Source organism: Lactuca saligna, chromosome 1 (assembly GCF_052625555.1).
Source record: "Lactuca saligna cultivar CGN05327 chromosome 1, ASM5262555v1, whole genome shotgun sequence".
NCBI lineage: Eukaryota > Viridiplantae > Streptophyta > Magnoliopsida > Asterales > Asteraceae > Lactuca > Lactuca saligna.
In genome coordinates this window covers 1,041,160-1,059,249 of record NC_136417.1, presented here as the reverse complement: position 1 = coordinate 1,059,249, position 18,090 = coordinate 1,041,160, and the positions used below count along the sequence as shown (strand labels likewise).

Below are 18,090 nucleotides of genomic sequence, written 5' to 3'. Positions count from 1 at the left end.
GGTGAGGGTCGCGTACCATGCACAAGGAGCTTGCTTAAGGCCATAGACTGCCTTCCGGAGTTTGTAGCAGTGATTTCGAAATGCAAGATTAATGAATCCGGGAGGCTGTTGAAGATATACTTTGGTTTCAAGTTCACCATTGAGAAAAGAACTTTTAACGTCCATTTGTAGACTTTGAAGCCTCTGTTAGCAGCATAAGCAAGGAAGATCCTAATAGCTTCAAGTCGTGCAACATGAGCAAAGGTCTCATCATAGTCGATCCCTTCAATCTGAGTAAATCCTTTGGCTACCAACCTTGCTTTATTCTAGATTATGACTCCTGCATCATCTAGCTTGTTGCGAAATACCCATCTTGTGCCGACAATAGGATGCTTTGGAGTAGGAGGAGGTACGAGAGTCCATACTTCATTTTGGTCAAAGTCTGCCAATTCTTCTTGCATGGTTGTGATCCAGTCAACATGCTCTAATGCTTCCTTAATTGATTTGGGTTCGATCATCAATATGAATGCTGAAAAACAACATTCATTTTGGATACTTGAGACAGAGCGAGTTTGTACACCAGCATTGAGGTTTCCAATCACTTGGTTTGGAGGATGATCTTTGGTCCAGATGTGCAATCTTTGAAGTTCTTGAGCAGCGGACAATCCAATATCAACAATAGGATTGAGTTGCTTCCCCTGAATAATTTGAACTTGAGGATGATGCTCCCCCTAAACTTCTGAACTAGAGAGATTGACATCATCATCAGAAGGAAACTCAAAGAACTTTGCATTGTCATCGATATTGTTTGGATTGGAGTCATCGAAGTTAGCATCCACATCTTGGAATCCGTCTACATTTGATTAAAGAGAGGATTGTACATTCTCCCCCTCAACCTGAGAAGGTTGAAATGGGTCGGAATCAAATGGAGGGAGACTTGGAATTGGACCGGAGACATTTTGAGATATGGGAGCTTCAGGAGTCGGAATTGAGCTTCGCCTTGCTCGATATTCCGAATCAAGGGATGTTTTGGACGGTCCAAAGAGAGTATCAAAATCAATTTCATGAATTACTTGGATGTTTGTACATTTCGGGGAAGGAGCATCAGACTCCATGATGTGAGTTGTAACGTGAGTAGGACTGGAACTCCGAATGAAGTTGTCATCAAAGGTAACATCAAAAGTTTCTTCAATAACTCGAGTACATCGGTTGAGGACCCGATAAGCCTTTGATTTAGAGGTGTACCCAAGGAAAATTGCTTCATCAGCTTTGGGTTGAAACTTGGTAAGTTGATCATGATTGTTCTTGATGAAGCATCTGCATCCGAAGACATGCAGAAATGAGATTATAGGCTTTCGACCATTCATTGCTTTGTATGGTGTTTTGTTGAGGCGATGATTTATGATGCTTCAGTTCTAAGTGAAGCATGCAGTAGAGACAGCTTCAACCCAAAGATAGAGTGGAAGATTTGCGAAACTGAGCATTGATCGACCAACTTCAACAAGAGTTTTGTTTCTTTGTTCAACTACACCATTCTGTTGAGGAGTATATGGAGCAGAGAAATTATGGTCAACACCCTTTTCGGAAAGGAAGTTTTCAATGGAGGAATTAGTGAACTCCGAACCATTGTCACTTCGGATACGTCTGACTGGGATCTTGATGATAACTTCTACTCCTTTGATAAAATTGATAAGTTCGGAGGATGTTTCTGACTTTACCATGAGGAAGAAAACCCAAGTGAACCTAGTGAAAATATCCACAATCACAAGAATGTATTTTTTGTGATGTAAACTTTCCACTGTTGATGGTCCACATAAACCTATATGTAGAAGTTCCAGAGGTTCCAAAATACATTTTTCAATGATGACGGGATGACCTTTCTTTGACTGCTTGCCACATTCACACGCAGCACATAAATGATCATTTTCAAATTTGAGGAGTGGCAGACCTCGGACCATTTCTCCTGACACAAGATCATTCATGTATCTAAAGTTTAAGTGTGAAGTCTTTGGTGCCACAACCAGCTAACATCAAGGACTGCTTTGGAGAGTAAGCACAGCTGGGTCTTGCCAATGATCATGTTGATGTCGATAGGGTACATGTTCTTGTTGCGATTGGACTTGATTAAACATTTGCTTCGGTCTTCGGTCATGATGTAACTTTGTTTCTTGTAAAATTCAACTTGACGTTTTGCATCAGTGAGTTCAGCAACACTTATTAAGTTATGCTTTAGGTCAGCTACATATGCCACATTTGAGATTGAGAAGTTTCCATTTGTAAGAATGCCATAACCTCGGATTTGAGAGTTTAAATTGTTGTCGTATGCTACATATCCAGCATGTAATGAATGCTTTAGATCTCGCAGAAAGTTCTTCTGTCCCGTCATGTGCATGGAGCAAGCACTATCAATATACCATACTGTTTCTTGCTCTGAAGCACAGAGTGCCAGCAAAATTAGTGAGTTATGGAGTTCTTAGGCTCCGAGTTAGGTTTAGGGACAAGGGCACGACTCTTTAGCTTCCAAAGGGACTTGTGAGCAATAGAAGATTTAGAGGGTGTGTTCCAAGATCCTGTAGAAAATATACCGAAAGACAACGTTCTTTCATCAATCCAATAGTCGTACTCATGGACATGAGCTTTCGGAGTATTGTGCTTCGGAACATGATCTTCCGGAGAGGTGGTATTAACTGATTTTTCCGGAGTCATTTTTTCTTTAGAGGAAGATTTGACTTTCCAGACAAGATTTTGTTTAGAAGATTTTGAAAAACTTTTGTTCTAAGTACTCTTTGATTTGTTAGACAGCACACTGTTTTTTGAAGAATTTGATATAAAAATTGTGCCAACAGTCTTAGCAATGAAGACTGGGGAAACATTCCGAGAGGGAGTGTTTCGGACAGGTGAGGCACTTTCATGGGTTTTAGATAGAGTGGTACTGACTCTTGTCTTGCATTGTGCGGTACTAGGAACACTTGATGGTCTTTTGAGTATCTTAGTGGGAACAAAGGAATTTTGTCTAGGTGCGGAAGAGCTAGGGTTCCGAGATACACTCTTTTTGGAGTTTTCAAGGAATCGAGAGTTTTTTCTGGACCTAAATTCCTTCTTGTGAGCATTTATTGCTTCCACTTTAGGATCTATGACATAATTATTATTGAGCATTGGTCTTTGCTTTGACTAAGATACAGACTTTGAGGTTTCACTTGTTGAAGGATTGTTAAACTTGGGATCAATGGGAACCAATGTTGTTTTTGAAACAACAAGCGATTCGGATTTACATGAATCAGAGGAGGCATCGCTTGAGGTTTCAACCTTATCATCAAAGGATGCCCATACAAACTTAGACGAAGTGGTTTCAGTAAGATTGGGAATGATTTCCTCAATAACACAGTTGTTGGGAGGATTGTTGTTCGGAATATGATCTATTCTATTGGATACACTATGATGAAATTCTGTGGTCCGATTCACATCCAGGTTTATCAGAGGCGGAAGAGGCGTGGAATCAGGACACTTAACAATGATATGTTGAAACTTAGGGATCAAAGATGCAAAGTGGTCATTTGTCTCAGGAAGGGGTGACAAAGGAGAAACAGGGGTGTCTAATGTTTGATGTTCGGAGCTTCTCCTAGAAAAGTCAGATTTTGCAATTCCTTCAGAGGACTAGTAATTGGTTGTGGAAACTCGCTTTCGAGGCCAGGTGCTTTAGACCATGGATGACGAAAATTATGAGTCATTCGTTCATTTGCTTCAAGCATGTCAATAGAATTGTGCAAAGCATCTATTTTAGAATTCAGACGTTTATTATCAAAAATTAAAACATTTATTTCGGAGTAGGTAATTTCATATTTGTCTTTCAAAATGATACATTGATCTTTTGACATTACAAGCTCTCATTCTAAAGACTCAATTTTTAACTTCTTATTCTCGAAACATAATCTAAGACGATTCAATTCGATATCCTTCTTCTCACTGGCTTCTATGGCTGACTCATAGGCTTTGTAAATTATTTTCATGTCCGATTGAATATGAGTTAGAAATGGTTCACAAATTCATAAATCAAAATTATTTTCAGTAACTAAGCTTTTTACTTGTTAAATGATGCTTCTTCCTGGAGGTTCGTTTGTTGCCATATAGCAGTAGTTCGGTTTAGCATCTTCATCATCTTTCTCAGATCCAGACGACCAATAACCATCTTCACATTCAACATCTTGTCTTGCCATCAAGCACATATTTCTTCCAATAATCATAGCATCATCATCATCTCCAGATGATCAGTAACCTTTAACATCTCTTGAAATAGTTGTTACAAAAGCTTTTTCACTTTTAGCCATTTCTTGAGCCTTTTAAATATAGTAGGCAGAATCCTTGATTTTTGGTTTCAGTTCAGAGTCAACTCGACAATCTTTTGCGAAGTGGTTTGCATGTCCATACTTGTGACACACAATTTTTGGTTTGTCCGAAATGGAATGCTGAGGGGATTCAGCAACAGAGTTTGATTTTGAGAGGTTTGGTTTGTATGCAGGAGGATTTTCAGAAGTTGGTTTAGGTTCTGGAGTTGAGTATGGTGGAGGATTGTTGTGGTGAGGAGCTTGGAATCTGTTTTGGTATGGTTTGAAGGAAGGGTTAAAAGGACGTTTGTATTTCATTGAAAGAAGAGCAAACTCCTGCTGGAAACGGAGTTCTGAGTCCATGGCTTCGGAGTCATCAATAGGATAGTTTTGAGATGGTATGGATGAATTAACCAGTGGAATAGTGGTTTTGAAAAGGTCTGAAGCAGAAGAATTCAAAATAGTTGGTTCGAAGGAACCGAGAAGAGAAAGAGGGCCTCTGGAAAGTTCCCTTATGGTTTGAGCAACATTTGAGTCGTGTCCTTGAAGTTCATCAAAAAGTTGATAGAGCTTTAACTTCTTCAAGGAACCATTACTTTGAAGACAAGATTTTTACATTTCCCCAGCCTTTGCCAAGACTGTTTATGAATTTGAGATTGTACTCCAGGGGAGTTCGGACAATCCCATGAGCAGTCATGTTATTGACCACTATTCGGCAACGGTTGGAGGCAGAGGCTACTGATTCACCAGGAGTGGTTGTGAAGGTGTCAAAGTGCATGGAAACTGAAGTAAGGCGCTTGTCTTTCATGTTATCTGAACCTCCAATTAGGTCCTGAAGAGTGTCCCAAATCTCTTTAGCTGATTTGCATAACTTGATGTGCTCGAAAAGTGAAGGAGGAACCCCAAACACCATTTCAGAGAAAGCAACTTGGTCTGCATGCAGCTTTTCAATGTCATCAGTAGTTAGAGGGGTTGGATGGTTTTCATCTTGACCCATAAGCTGAGCAGAAGCATCACTTACAATGGTTCTTACAGGAACATGAGGACCTTCTTTCAGTGATCTCCATATCTCTTCACCTTTATCTTTGGCTAACATAAATCTTTCCATTCTAACTTTCCAGTGATCATATTCTTCCACAACTAGTAATAGGGCACGTGTAGGGCCACCCATACTATTTGTGATTTTCATTAAAATCATCTGTTGAGGATTAGAAGCAGCCATTGAAGTTAAGATATCTTGAGCAAAAGTATATAGAAGAACTTTTATCCTTAACATAGAAATGGTTGAGATACCAAGGTATATGTAAACCAACTATAATCTGCTCTTATGGATTTAAAGGAAAACCACTCAAGCTCTGATACCATGTTGTCAAAAGCATGTTATCCCCATTTCAGAAAGGAAAAAGCATTCATCGTTGTGTTGAAATTCAAGGTACATGTTTGCTTGAACAACATTTGCACTTCTTGAATCATCAACCTGAACTGAATGATCAATCACAAGCTCTATTAGCACCTGGGAAATATGAAGATTTGAATGAATTAAAAATTGTTGATGCTTAAAAAAAATATGTGAAGTGGATAATTAGAATACTACTTACCAATGGGTTGATCTTTTTGGAGTCACCACTGAATCTGTTCATAGCATCTCATATGCAATCAAGGTCAACTACAGCTAGAATTCCAGTAAAATCCTAAGAAAATATCATGGATTATTATAAACAAACAAAGGAATGCAAAGTTGTATACTTTTAAGCCAATATACATTTATATTAAAGCAAAGCAACTAAATTTGGTTCATGACTTCAATCGAGCAACTTGCATGCACTTCAGATCACTAACACTTTGAATGCAAATTGACTATATTTTCACCGGAAGGGTCCATGTTAAAGATAACAACAATATTCATAAGGCCACACATGAAGGAAAAGAGCACTAAAATTTTATATTTTTACTAAAATGTTCTTCTTACTAAGAAACCTTCTAAACTCTAAGTAATTTCAATATCATGTACTATATTGAATTTGATAACTAACTTAGTATATGAACAAGCATATAATAAGAATATAGATTGTCAACTTAATTTTGGTAATGCAGAAAAAAAAGTGAAATATGATCTAATACATCTATTTAGGCAACTTCTGGTGGAAGAAAATCTCTAGATTAAGAAACTTAAACACAAATAAGCAGTATCTGTCACAATCAAAGAAGAATTCAAATCAAAATTGATGAAACTAACATAGTTTAAAAATCTTCAGTTTTTGCACATCATTCCCTTACTCTCAACCTTTGAACATATCAGAGTAATTCATAGGTCACTAGATTGAAAGTCGTCATTGATTGTAGGATATCTTCATTGTATAAATTTAGATGAAGAATAACACATATCAGTGAACTCTTTCTGGTTAAAAAAAATCAGTGAACTCTTAATAAAACCTAGTGAAGACCTGATGCAACAACTGATGGTAAACAAAGTTTCTGATTAAGAGATTCAAATCAATCGGTGATGCAATTGATTTTTGGGGAAAACATCATAAAATATCAAAGTTTGAAGGAAACGGATTTTGAGCGTATTTGCTTCCCTAGGAAATTAATTTTTTATATCATATATCAAATAAAACTCAAGCTTTTACTTTACTTGTTGAGCAAAGTTCCACCAAAATACAACCAGCACTCCATTTATCACATAGATAACTCTATACATGCCATGTATATCAATACAAAGGTAAGAATACCAGCATGATTAAAGAGGGGTTGAGAGATATATGTTTTGGATGCAGAAAACATTATTAAAGAAATATTGAATGATCACTTTTTAGTTGTTGATGAAAAATGATGTAATAATCATAAAGTTTTTCCAATGAGGTGTTAATTAGAAAACAATTACATTAACAAGTTCATGAAAAAAAAGAATAGTGTTGACACAAAAAATATATATATTTAATTTACATGCTTACGGTAAAAGAGGAACATGAATGTAAATTTTACAATCATATGAATTCGTTAGCTTCAAGTAATATTGATTATCTAACAAAATTGTTATAATAAAACCAACAAACAAGTATTTAAACCAAATCCTAATTCATCTAATAGCAATTGTTCATCGATTAAGCACTTTTTTATTAGACAAAAATAAAAAGCCACTATCGATGAATGGAATCAAATTAAATCAAAAGGTATTATAAATAAACAAAATCAAATTATATTAAAATTTTACATCGTTCATGAATTTTGAGGGATAAAACATCCATTATTCATCGATTAAGAAAATTTTGATAAAATTAAAATAAAACATTATCGGTATGTCGGGAAGGAGATGATACATCACTATAGGATCCAATGTCATAGAAGAAGGATATTGAGGGGAAACACCATAAACAAATATTCAATCGACAGAGGATTGTCTTCTCTAATTGGATATTTGATCAGATGTATTATCGACGGGGGCACTACTCCGTTCAAATCTTCAATCGACAGAGCAAAACAAAATGAGATCAACGATGGCAGTGTACTCCGGTGAACTGAAGATGTAGATGTGTGACAACGTGAGAGATAGATAATGAGAGAAAGATAGATCTGGTGAGGAATAAAGAGAGAGAGAGAGAGAGAGAGAGAGAGAGAGAGAGAGAAAGTATGGGTTTTTAATAATTATATTAATTAAGCTAATTATTAATTACTAGGCAATAATAAATTTCATTCCCAATATACCCCGCTAATTATTTCTAAAATGTCTAAAGATACCATTGGAGTTGTTGATAATTACACATATGTCATCGTTGATCACGGTCATTAAAAGTTTTGATCTAATGCTCCATTTTTAGTTCTTGTGAAACTATAAGTTCTCATATATATATATATATATATATATATATATATATATATATATAGAGAGAGAGAGAGAGAGAGAATGGTTCAAATGAGAACCAAAAAAGATTAAGAGCCTAAGAACCAATTAATTTTAGCTTATAATTAACAACCATAAGAACATTTTATCTATAAAGCAATATTAAGTTTTTTATTATATTAACTAAATATGTTATTTTTGTCAATTTTAAATTTTTCATTATCTTGTCTGTAAGGGTATTTTCGTAATTAACAAAATCAAGCAAAAAGCAAATCTTTTCCACAGTACGTCAAGATTCTTTCGTTCAGATTCCTCAAACAATATTGCTTATTCATATTTCGTGACCTTCGATTTATATAGAATCGATTGATTATGTTCGATTTTCATATATATAACGAGTTTGTATGGAATTGTTAACTGAAGAATCATCGTCTTCTAAGTAGGATCCGATGTCTGTTCAAAGCATATCAGGAACAGATGAATTGAATGTTTAATCTTTAGCTCAATCTGATTACGATATTGCAACGGAAGGTGAATCAAAAGTAGGTATCTCATCTTCTAAGTTGGATCCGATGTCTGTTCAAAGCATATCAGGACCAGATGAATTGAATGTTCAATCTTTAGCTCAATCTGATTACAATATTGCAATGGAAGGTGAATCAGAAGCAGGTATCTCGTTTCCTTCTGTCTGTTACTAATTTAATCCGTTTTTAATTCCTATACATTAAAAAGTTACTTACGTAGTTGAATATGATGTTCGATCCGTTATTAAGATGTGAATTGATTTCCTTCTGTGAAATTTCAGTTGTTTTTTATTTATAATATTTGTATTTTTACAAATACTGTGAAATATAGTTTAGTTATGTACTTGTTTTCACATGTAAATGTCTGAAATAGAGTTTTTATTTGTTAATTTTATTTATTATTTCCAATTAAACTGTGAATTCTCCTTTTTTTTATTTATAATATTTGTATTTATAATTACAATCTTCTAACTGTTATTAGCCTGTGAATGTATTTGGTTATGTATAATATAAATGTAATTATAGTGTGAATTTTCAATTCTTTTTGTTCATATATTACAATATGTGTCTTTTAAGCCTAATATATGTTTTTATTTTTCTTATTAGGTCAAGATAGATTTTCTGAATTTTTCTCTCCTGGTGGAACTCGTAAAATATGGATTCCTGAGGATGTTGATGATGTTAAACCAAAGTTGTTTAGCAATTAAACTGTGAATTCTCCTTTTTTTTGTTTTTTATTTATAATATTTGTATTTATAATTACAATCTTCTAACTGTTATTAACCTGTGAATGTATTTGGTTATGTATAATATAAATGTAATTATACTGTGAATTTTCAATTCTTTTTGTTCATATATTACAATATGTGTCTTTTAAGCCTGATGTATGTTTTTATTTTTCTTATTACGTCAAGATAGATTTTCTGAATTTTTCTCTCTTGGTGGAACTCGTAAAATATGGATTCCTGAGGATGTTAATGATGTTAAACCAAAGTTGTTTAGCAAATATCTGAGTATTGAAGATGCGATGGATATGTATAGGGCTTACGCTGCTAAAGATGGTTTTGATGTAAGAAAAGGTTCTACAAAGATACACACTAAGTCATGTGTTCTTACTCATCGATCTATGATGTGCAATAGAGAGGGATTTCCTCAAACTGTGTATGTGGACACAACTGATTTAAAAAATAATAAACCTCACAGAAATTCGAATATTAAAAGGAAAAGATGTCCAACTTTTGCAAAATTTAGAAGAGTAGGAAATTCAGATGTTTTTGAGCTATACAAATTTGAAGAAAGACATAATCATGATTTGGTTGCAAAAGATTATAGGCATTTCTTGAGGTCTAATAGGCAATTGGACAACACTGCTCAAGAATTCATTGAAAAGATGGCAAGGGTAAAAATTGGTCCAATGAAAGCATACAAAATAATGCAAGAGCTAAAAGGGGCAAACAATGTTGGAGGGACTGTTGATGACTACAAGAATCAGTCTAGAAAGTGAATTGTTTTATTGAAAAGGATGATGCACAAATGGTAGTTGATAAGTATTTGCATAGAATGAAAGACGATCCTACTCTTACATTTGAGTTTATATGTGAGAAAGGAAAGTTAGTTTCACTTTTTTGGGTTGATGAAGCTGCAAAGGCGAAAGATAGAGAATTTGGTGATGTTGTTTCTTTTGATGCTACTTTTCGGACGAACAAGTAAGTTTTTTTATATTTTGTTTTATTATATTATTTTCTTTTGTTGTTTTTATACTAACTTTTTATATATATTTATTTTTTAGATATCGTATGGTATTTGTTCCTTTCACATGAACCGATAACCATAGAAAGAGTGTTACTTTTGTAATTGGTCTTTTGAGTAGTGAAACTACAGAATCTTATGTTTGGCTGCTTAAAACTTTTTTGAAGACTTTTGGTAAACAGCCTACTGTAGTTCTCACTGATGAAGATGCTGCAATGAAAATTGCAATTGAGAGAATATTGCATGATTCACATCACAGGTTATGTAAGTGGCACATAACCCAAAAGTTTCCTTCTAAGGTATATAATTTTAATTTTTGGAACATTTATTTCTTGGGAATTTTTATGTTTTTTTATTTATGATTTGAATTTTGTTAGATTATATTATTTTTACATCACTTTTCATTATGTTATTTATTATGTTTTATTAAGTTGTGAATTTTTTCTTTAGGTATGTGCTGAACTTGCTGATGATATGAAATTCAAGAAACGTTTCAATAAGCTGATTTGGAATTCTAGGATAGATGCTTCTGAGTTTAATATTAGATGGAGAAGTTTTATTGAAGATTATAAGCTCCAAGAGATTTCATGGTTTTCAAAAATGTTTCATATGAGAGAAAGTTGGATTCCATCATATTTTAGAGACATGCCATTGTCTGGTTTAATGAGGACCACTTCTAGGTCAGAAAGCATGAATTCTTCATTCAACAAAATTTCTCACTGGGGTAATTCATTAGTTAAATTCTTCACTTCTTTTGATTCAGCTATGGACATGCAAAGACATAATCAATGTTACTTAGAGCATCTTAGCAATATTTCTAAGATTAAAAGTAAAATTTCACTAAAAATCATGGAACATGCTGCTGATATCTATACTAATGAAGTCTTCGTAAAAGTGAAGAAAGAAATTGAACAATCTCTATTTTCATGTTCACAATATAGTGTTACGAATGAAGAATTTTATGATAGATTTGTTGTTATGCAATATAAAGATATTATGGGGTCTACTGCAACAGTTGTTAATGAAGAAGATTCAGAAAGTGAATGTGATGTTCCAGAAAAGACTTATTTTTTCAAGGTAAATTATATATATATATATATATATATATATATATATATATATATATATATATATATATATATAATTTACACTTAAGTTGTGAATAATTAATATTTTTGTTTCTTTTTATTTCTCACAGGTTGTTTATGACAAGAAGGAATCAAGTTTTGAATGCTCTTGTTCATTGTTCTTTTAGAATGGTATATTATGCAGGAATATATTTTGCATTTTTACGACTTACCAAATAAACAAGATTCCTTCAAAGTACATTCTTAGTCGTTGGTGCAAAGGTGTTATTCCATCTGAGGTTCTAATGAAGCAATGTTCAAATGATGAGACCTCGCCATCATCATCATTGTTATATGATCCTCTTTCTCGTTAGGTTTTGAGTTTTGTGGAAGAAAGTGTGTCTAGTTTGAGTAAAGATGCGGATAAGCTTAAGGAGATTTTTGAGCTTATTAAAGAAGCAAAGTTGAAAGTTGATGGTGTTTGTTCTACGTCAATCTCTTCAAATTCATTGTTGAAAAGAAAAGATATTTCTTATTTTATTGAGTCGTCCTATGGAGTGAAGAAGCCATCTATTTCTGATATTGGGAATCCTTCAGATGACATAAGTAATAAAGGATGTGGCACAGGTAAGAGGTTCAAAGGAGCTAGAGAAAAAGTCATTACTCAATCAGTTAAACAAAAAAGGTTTTGTTCCAGGTGCAAACAATATGTTAGTGGTCACAATAGTAGGTCATGTGAGCGTTTGGAAAGAGAATCAAAAGAAAAAGAAATGTGTAAATATGGCAAAAATATGGATGCAGGATCTATTTGAGAGATTTTGAAGATTTTTATGTTTTAGTTTTTAGTTTTTACTTGATAATGGTTTCTTTATACATATTATATAACATTTTTATCGTTTTGAATTGAATAGTATTTGTTTTGTACTCATAATTTTATTGTTAAGTTTGATATTACTAATATCTATGATTATTAATATTATATAAATATATTATATAAAAAAAGGAGAATTCACAGTTTAATTGGAAATAAAAATAAAATTAACAAATAAAAACTCTATTTCAGACATTTACATGTGAAAACAAGTACATAAATAACCAAAACCAGATTATAATAACAGTTACAACATCATATTTACAAATATTTATAAATATAAAAAAAAAAAAAAAAAAAAAAACTCTTTCTGACACTTACATGTGAAAACAAGTACATAAATAAACAAATTCAGATTATAATAACAGTTACAACACAAATTTACATTTAAAAAACTATTTATCATATTAGAAGACACATATTATAATATATGAACAAAAACAATTGAAAATTCACAGTATAATTACATTTATATTATACATAACCAAATACATTCACAGGTTAATAACAGTTAGAAGCTTGTAATTATACTTAAAAAAATTATCAACAAAAAATACAAATATTATAAATAAAAAACAGAAAAAAAAAAAGGAAAATTCACAATTTAATTGGAAACAAAAAATAAAATTAACAAATAAAAACTCTATTTCAGAAATTTACATGTAAAAACAACTACATAACTAAACAAAATCAGATTATAATAACAGTTACAACATCATATTTACAGTTAAAAACTATTTATCATATTAAAATTTTAAAAATTCAATTCACAACTTAATATTTTAGTTATTTTGTTTTAATTTAAATATTCACAATTGTAAACATCAACAATTAACTAGAAATTCATATTTTTAGATAATAAAATGTAACTCCAACATGTTAACCAAGTATGAAACATTATCCATAATAAAAACATCATTAACACGATATTTGTTCAACTAGATAGAAGTCTTCAATAGCAAATAAACATTTATAAACATAATAAGAGTAGACATATATTATTTAGTCTTGACCAAACAGCTGAAACCTTTCTTCATAGTTCTCCATTGCATGATTCACAACTTGTTTTTATTCTTCTTTTGTCAGTTTTTCAAACTCAAGACCTTCTTTTATTATCTTGTTGATGTGGATGTTGATATCATTCACCAAGATCTTTGTAAAATATTTTGATCGAAGCTTTGTCAATTGTTTTTTCTACTGCTTTTGATCTTTTTCAATCTCAGAATTCCAGTTATTTGGTCCTTGTCCTTTGAAATTTTCCATATGTCTCATCAACATAACTCCACTGTCATTCATGTTGTTTTCTGTCCACCACTTCAGTTTAAAAATTGCAACTTTCTTCTTCATTAAATTGTCTGCAACTGGATGTTTTTTTCAATCAATTATGACACCACCATATTGAACTGTATTCAAAAAATTTATCAGCAACACTAATAACATATAAAATCCACAGTTAAAAGTTAATAAACAACATTTGACTTTTTTTGCTAAGTTATTAATTATACTCAATAAATTATATGGCAATATTCCATAAGTATCCACAATATCTTCTGTGTTTTGTCATTGTTAATCAGATGTACACTACATTTTTGCTAATTGAAACAAATCATGTAGCTTTCTGTGCAGTATTGGGAAGAATACATGCGTTAATAGTATAGTTGAAAATGTTAATACTTTAATATGAATATTTGTATATATATTATATAATTATAATAAAAAGTAATAATTAGATTTTTTTTTCTTACAATTCCAACTTTCTTTAAATCCTTCAGATGTGGGTAGTTCTTCGTGGCTTCATTCATACTTTCTTCAAAATTTTCCAATCTCTTATCATATGGTGTATTCCTATCCAACATTTCATTGGTCTAGAAAAAAATGAAATGTTATTTTATGGAATTATCATTAGTTATTTCAAATCAATATTAAAATTATATGCTTATATAATAAAATAATTCTTACCAACATTCTTGTTGGGAAGTAGAAGCATAATGGTGTGGTATTTGCTTTACGCTTCTCTTCATTATTCAACAACATCGACCAACAGTCGATTACTTTTGGGTGGATCCATGCACTTGGTATTAATGTTTCAAAAATATCATTTCCACTTTATACTCATCCTTTGTTTCAAATATTATTTCCCTGTTTGATTAATTTAAAATTATTAAGTTGTCAATATTAAGTTGTGAAATAGTTATATTGGTGTTTGTCTTTATCAAACACAAAATAAAAATAGTTAAACAAAAAATTTTAGTTTTTTTAATATTTACATACTATTCACAACTTCATATTCAAATTTAATTAACTTCTTTAAATACTAGTTATATTAAAACCATTCACTTACTTGCCATCCTTTTGCAGTGAGAATATGGATTTTGAAATCCTTGTCTCAACAGCTTCTAACTTTTTTCTCACTTCAACTGTTCGTCTCATGTAAGGTGATTGGTAAGGTTCTGTTTTAGTTGTTGTCCTCTTTGATCTTGTATAAACTTCTTTTTTTTTCTTTTTCCTTGATCATCCTTTTCTTCAAGTATGTTTTTTTCATTTCCCTTTTCTTCTTTATTGTTTGTTATTCCTGTAACATGTATTGCATAGTAGTCATTTTAATTAAAAACATAATTTTTTTTAATTTATATTTTTGTTTTTCATATTACATTCTCCTTGAAATTCATTGGTAAGAAAATCATTTTGTTCATCCTCCATATTTGGTGTCTTTGGCATATTATCTTCAAAGATTGGATTATTGTATTCTCTTTCTCTTGTACCTTCTTCTTCATCTGTCTCATTTTCATTTTCTTTTCTTCTTGATGATTCAACAATGTTTTCATTCAACACTTTTTCAAATTCTCTTTCGCTTGTAGCTTCTTCTTCACCTGTCTCATTTTCATTTTCTTTTTCTTTGGTTCTTGATGATTCGACAACGTTTTTGTTCAACACTTTTTCAAAGTTCACAAACCTTTCAAACCATCCACATAGTTCTCTAGCATCTGGATATTTTTGAAGTGCATGTTCCAATGTTTTTTCAATTCTGTTTCTACACTCCAAAATGGTTTTAGACTCACTTTCTACCAAAAGACAATAGTTCTACAATAAGTGTTAAATTATTGTTAGTTTATAGGTACATTTAAAAAAAATCACAACTTAATATTCAGTTCACAGCTTAATTTAGTAATATCCATTATTACCTCTGCACCAATGTCATCATTTTCTTCTGTATCTATATCTTTTTCAACTTGTTTTCCTTTTCTTTTTTCATTAACAAATTCAACATCTTCTTCATCTTTGAATTGTATCGAATCAATATCCTCAACCAATGTGACCAATCCTAACTGACCTTGAGCCTTTTCAATGTTTTGTCTTGATTTAATTTTTCCATAATTCCAGTAGCATATTGGTCTTATTTTTCGGTTGACGTATTGGTTTTGGCAATCAGTTAAATGTAGATAGAGAAGCTGTAAATTATTTTGTAACAAATTAAAATGTTATTTAATTTAATCAATTTGATGATATGTAATGCAATTTTATTTAAATTTTACTTACTAGCAAGAATGGAAATGGCTCAGCATAGTAAACGCCTTTGTTTCTTGGTTTACATGAAGTCCTACTATGTAGCAATGCATCACTAAGATATTTGCACCAGTTTATATTTTTCCAGTCTTCAATTGCTGCAATCTTCATTGTAGTGTTTGTTTGTAAACCTCCACAGGCTTTTTTTCTCTATCATTGTATTGACAAACAATGTGATGAAATTTAACACAAACATTTCATCTGCAACTTCAAACACTTCTATAAGTTCACAAAGAGTTTGTTGTGATTTTGTTACATTAGGATGTTGTTGTTTCCATTCGACAATAATCTCATTATTCCTCACACTCATTCACAGTAGACAAATATATTCCTGTTTTTGGTAAACCAAGAATCTGATGAATTTTTTCTTCATTTATCATCAGTTGTATGTCCCCTAAATCAATGCAGTTTGAAGTAGGGTTATATCTCTCAACAACAAAATGTGCTATAAATGATGGAATTGTATCAAGTGATGTTTCAGAGATTACCTTGAAACCCAATCATTCTAAACATTCTTTATGTTCCCTACTTAGAGTTTTAACAGTAGTGTACAATGATTTTGTTGTCACTCTTGTTATTAATGGAGGGAAGTTTTCATCATTATTATCATCATCTTGTTTATCTTTCTTCTTTCTACTTCTTTTCTTTGTTGGTTTTGCTAATAAGATAAAAAAAATTAAAAAAAAATAAAAAAAAAGTATTCTCAAAAACATTTTATATAATATTTTAATTAATTAATATATATATATATATATATATATATATATATATATATATATATATATATATATATATATATGTATATATATATGTATATATGTTAATACCTTCAGTTTCATCTTCTGTACTATCAACATCTCTTTAATTTTCTTCTTTCTCCCTCTTTTCTTTATTGGTTTTGCTAATAAGATTCAAAAAAAATTATTAAAAAACTTTTATATATATATATATATATATATATATATATATATATATATATATATATGTTAGTACCTTCAATTTTATCTTCTCTGCTATCACCATCTTCTTTAATTTTCTTCCGTCTACCTCTTTTTTCTGTTGGTTTTCCTAATAAGATAAAACAAATGTTATTAAACTGTGAATATATTTATCTATGTATGTATGTAGATACATACATTTAAAGTGTGAACATATATATGTATATATGTAAATACATAAATATGTACATATATACATATATACGTATGTGTATGCATATACATAAGTATATTCACACTTTGACTGTAACCGCATAATGTGTTCTCACACTTTAATATATATATATATATATATATATATATATATATATATATATATATATATATATATATGTTAATACCTTCAATTTCATCTTCTGTGGTATCACAATCTTCTTTCATTTTCTTCCTTCAATCTATTTTCTTTGTTGCTTTTGCTAATAAAATAAAAAAAAAGTGTTATTAAATTGTGAATATATATATATATATATAGACTTAAACTGTGAATATATTTATCTATGTATGTATGTAGATAAATACATTCAAAGTGTGAACATATATATGTATATATGTATGTATATATGTAAATACATAAATATGTACATATATATGTATGTGTATGCATATACATAAGTATATTCACACTTTAACTGTAACTGCATAATGTGTTCTCACAATTATATATATATATATATATATATATATATGTGTGTGTGTGTGTGTGTGTGTGTGTGTGTGTGTGTGTGTGTATATATATATATATGTTAATACCTTCAATTTCATCTTCTGTGGTATCACCATCTTCTTTCTACCTCTTTTCTTTATTGCTGTTCCTAATAAGATTAAAAAGAAATTATTATTAAAAATCTTTTATACATACATGTGTTTCTTTTCCTTGTATATTTTTGAACTATAAAACACATAAAATTTTTAATAACATTTAATAAGATATTTTATCAATAAATATTTTTTTTATGAATTTTGTTATACCTTGTATTTCTTCATCTTCCTTGGCAGATGTTTGAGACCTTCTTCTTTTTCCTGTTAGTTGCATCTCCTTTCCACTTCTCTTTCTTGCTATCTATTTTCTTTTTTTTTTCCTTCTTTTGCATGAATGTTTTCATTATTTGCATCTCCTTCTTTTTTGTTTACCACAACCAATTGCAAATTCATGTCCTTATCACTGTCTGATGATC

General features: G+C 31.1%; 1 protein-coding gene and 1 pseudogene across 1 annotated transcript; one reads left to right on the top strand and one right to left on the bottom strand.

Annotated features, from left to right (window-relative positions):
* Nucleotides 1–305: 305 nt before the first annotated feature.
* On the bottom strand, nucleotides 306–1,346 carry LOC145047402 (uncharacterized). Its single transcript, XM_078995668.1, has 2 exons — nucleotides 861–1,346; nucleotides 306–677 (listed from the first exon to the last, which is right to left on the bottom strand). Exons 1-2 carry the CDS (start codon nucleotides 1,344–1,346, stop codon nucleotides 306–308), a joined length of 858 nt encoding a protein of 285 aa, XP_078851794.1.
* An 8,853-nt stretch (nucleotides 1,347–10,199) lies between these two features.
* On the top strand, nucleotides 10,200–12,294 carry LOC145047390 (protein FAR1-RELATED SEQUENCE 5-like; annotated as a pseudogene).
* Nucleotides 12,295–18,090: the final 5,796 nt, after the last annotated feature.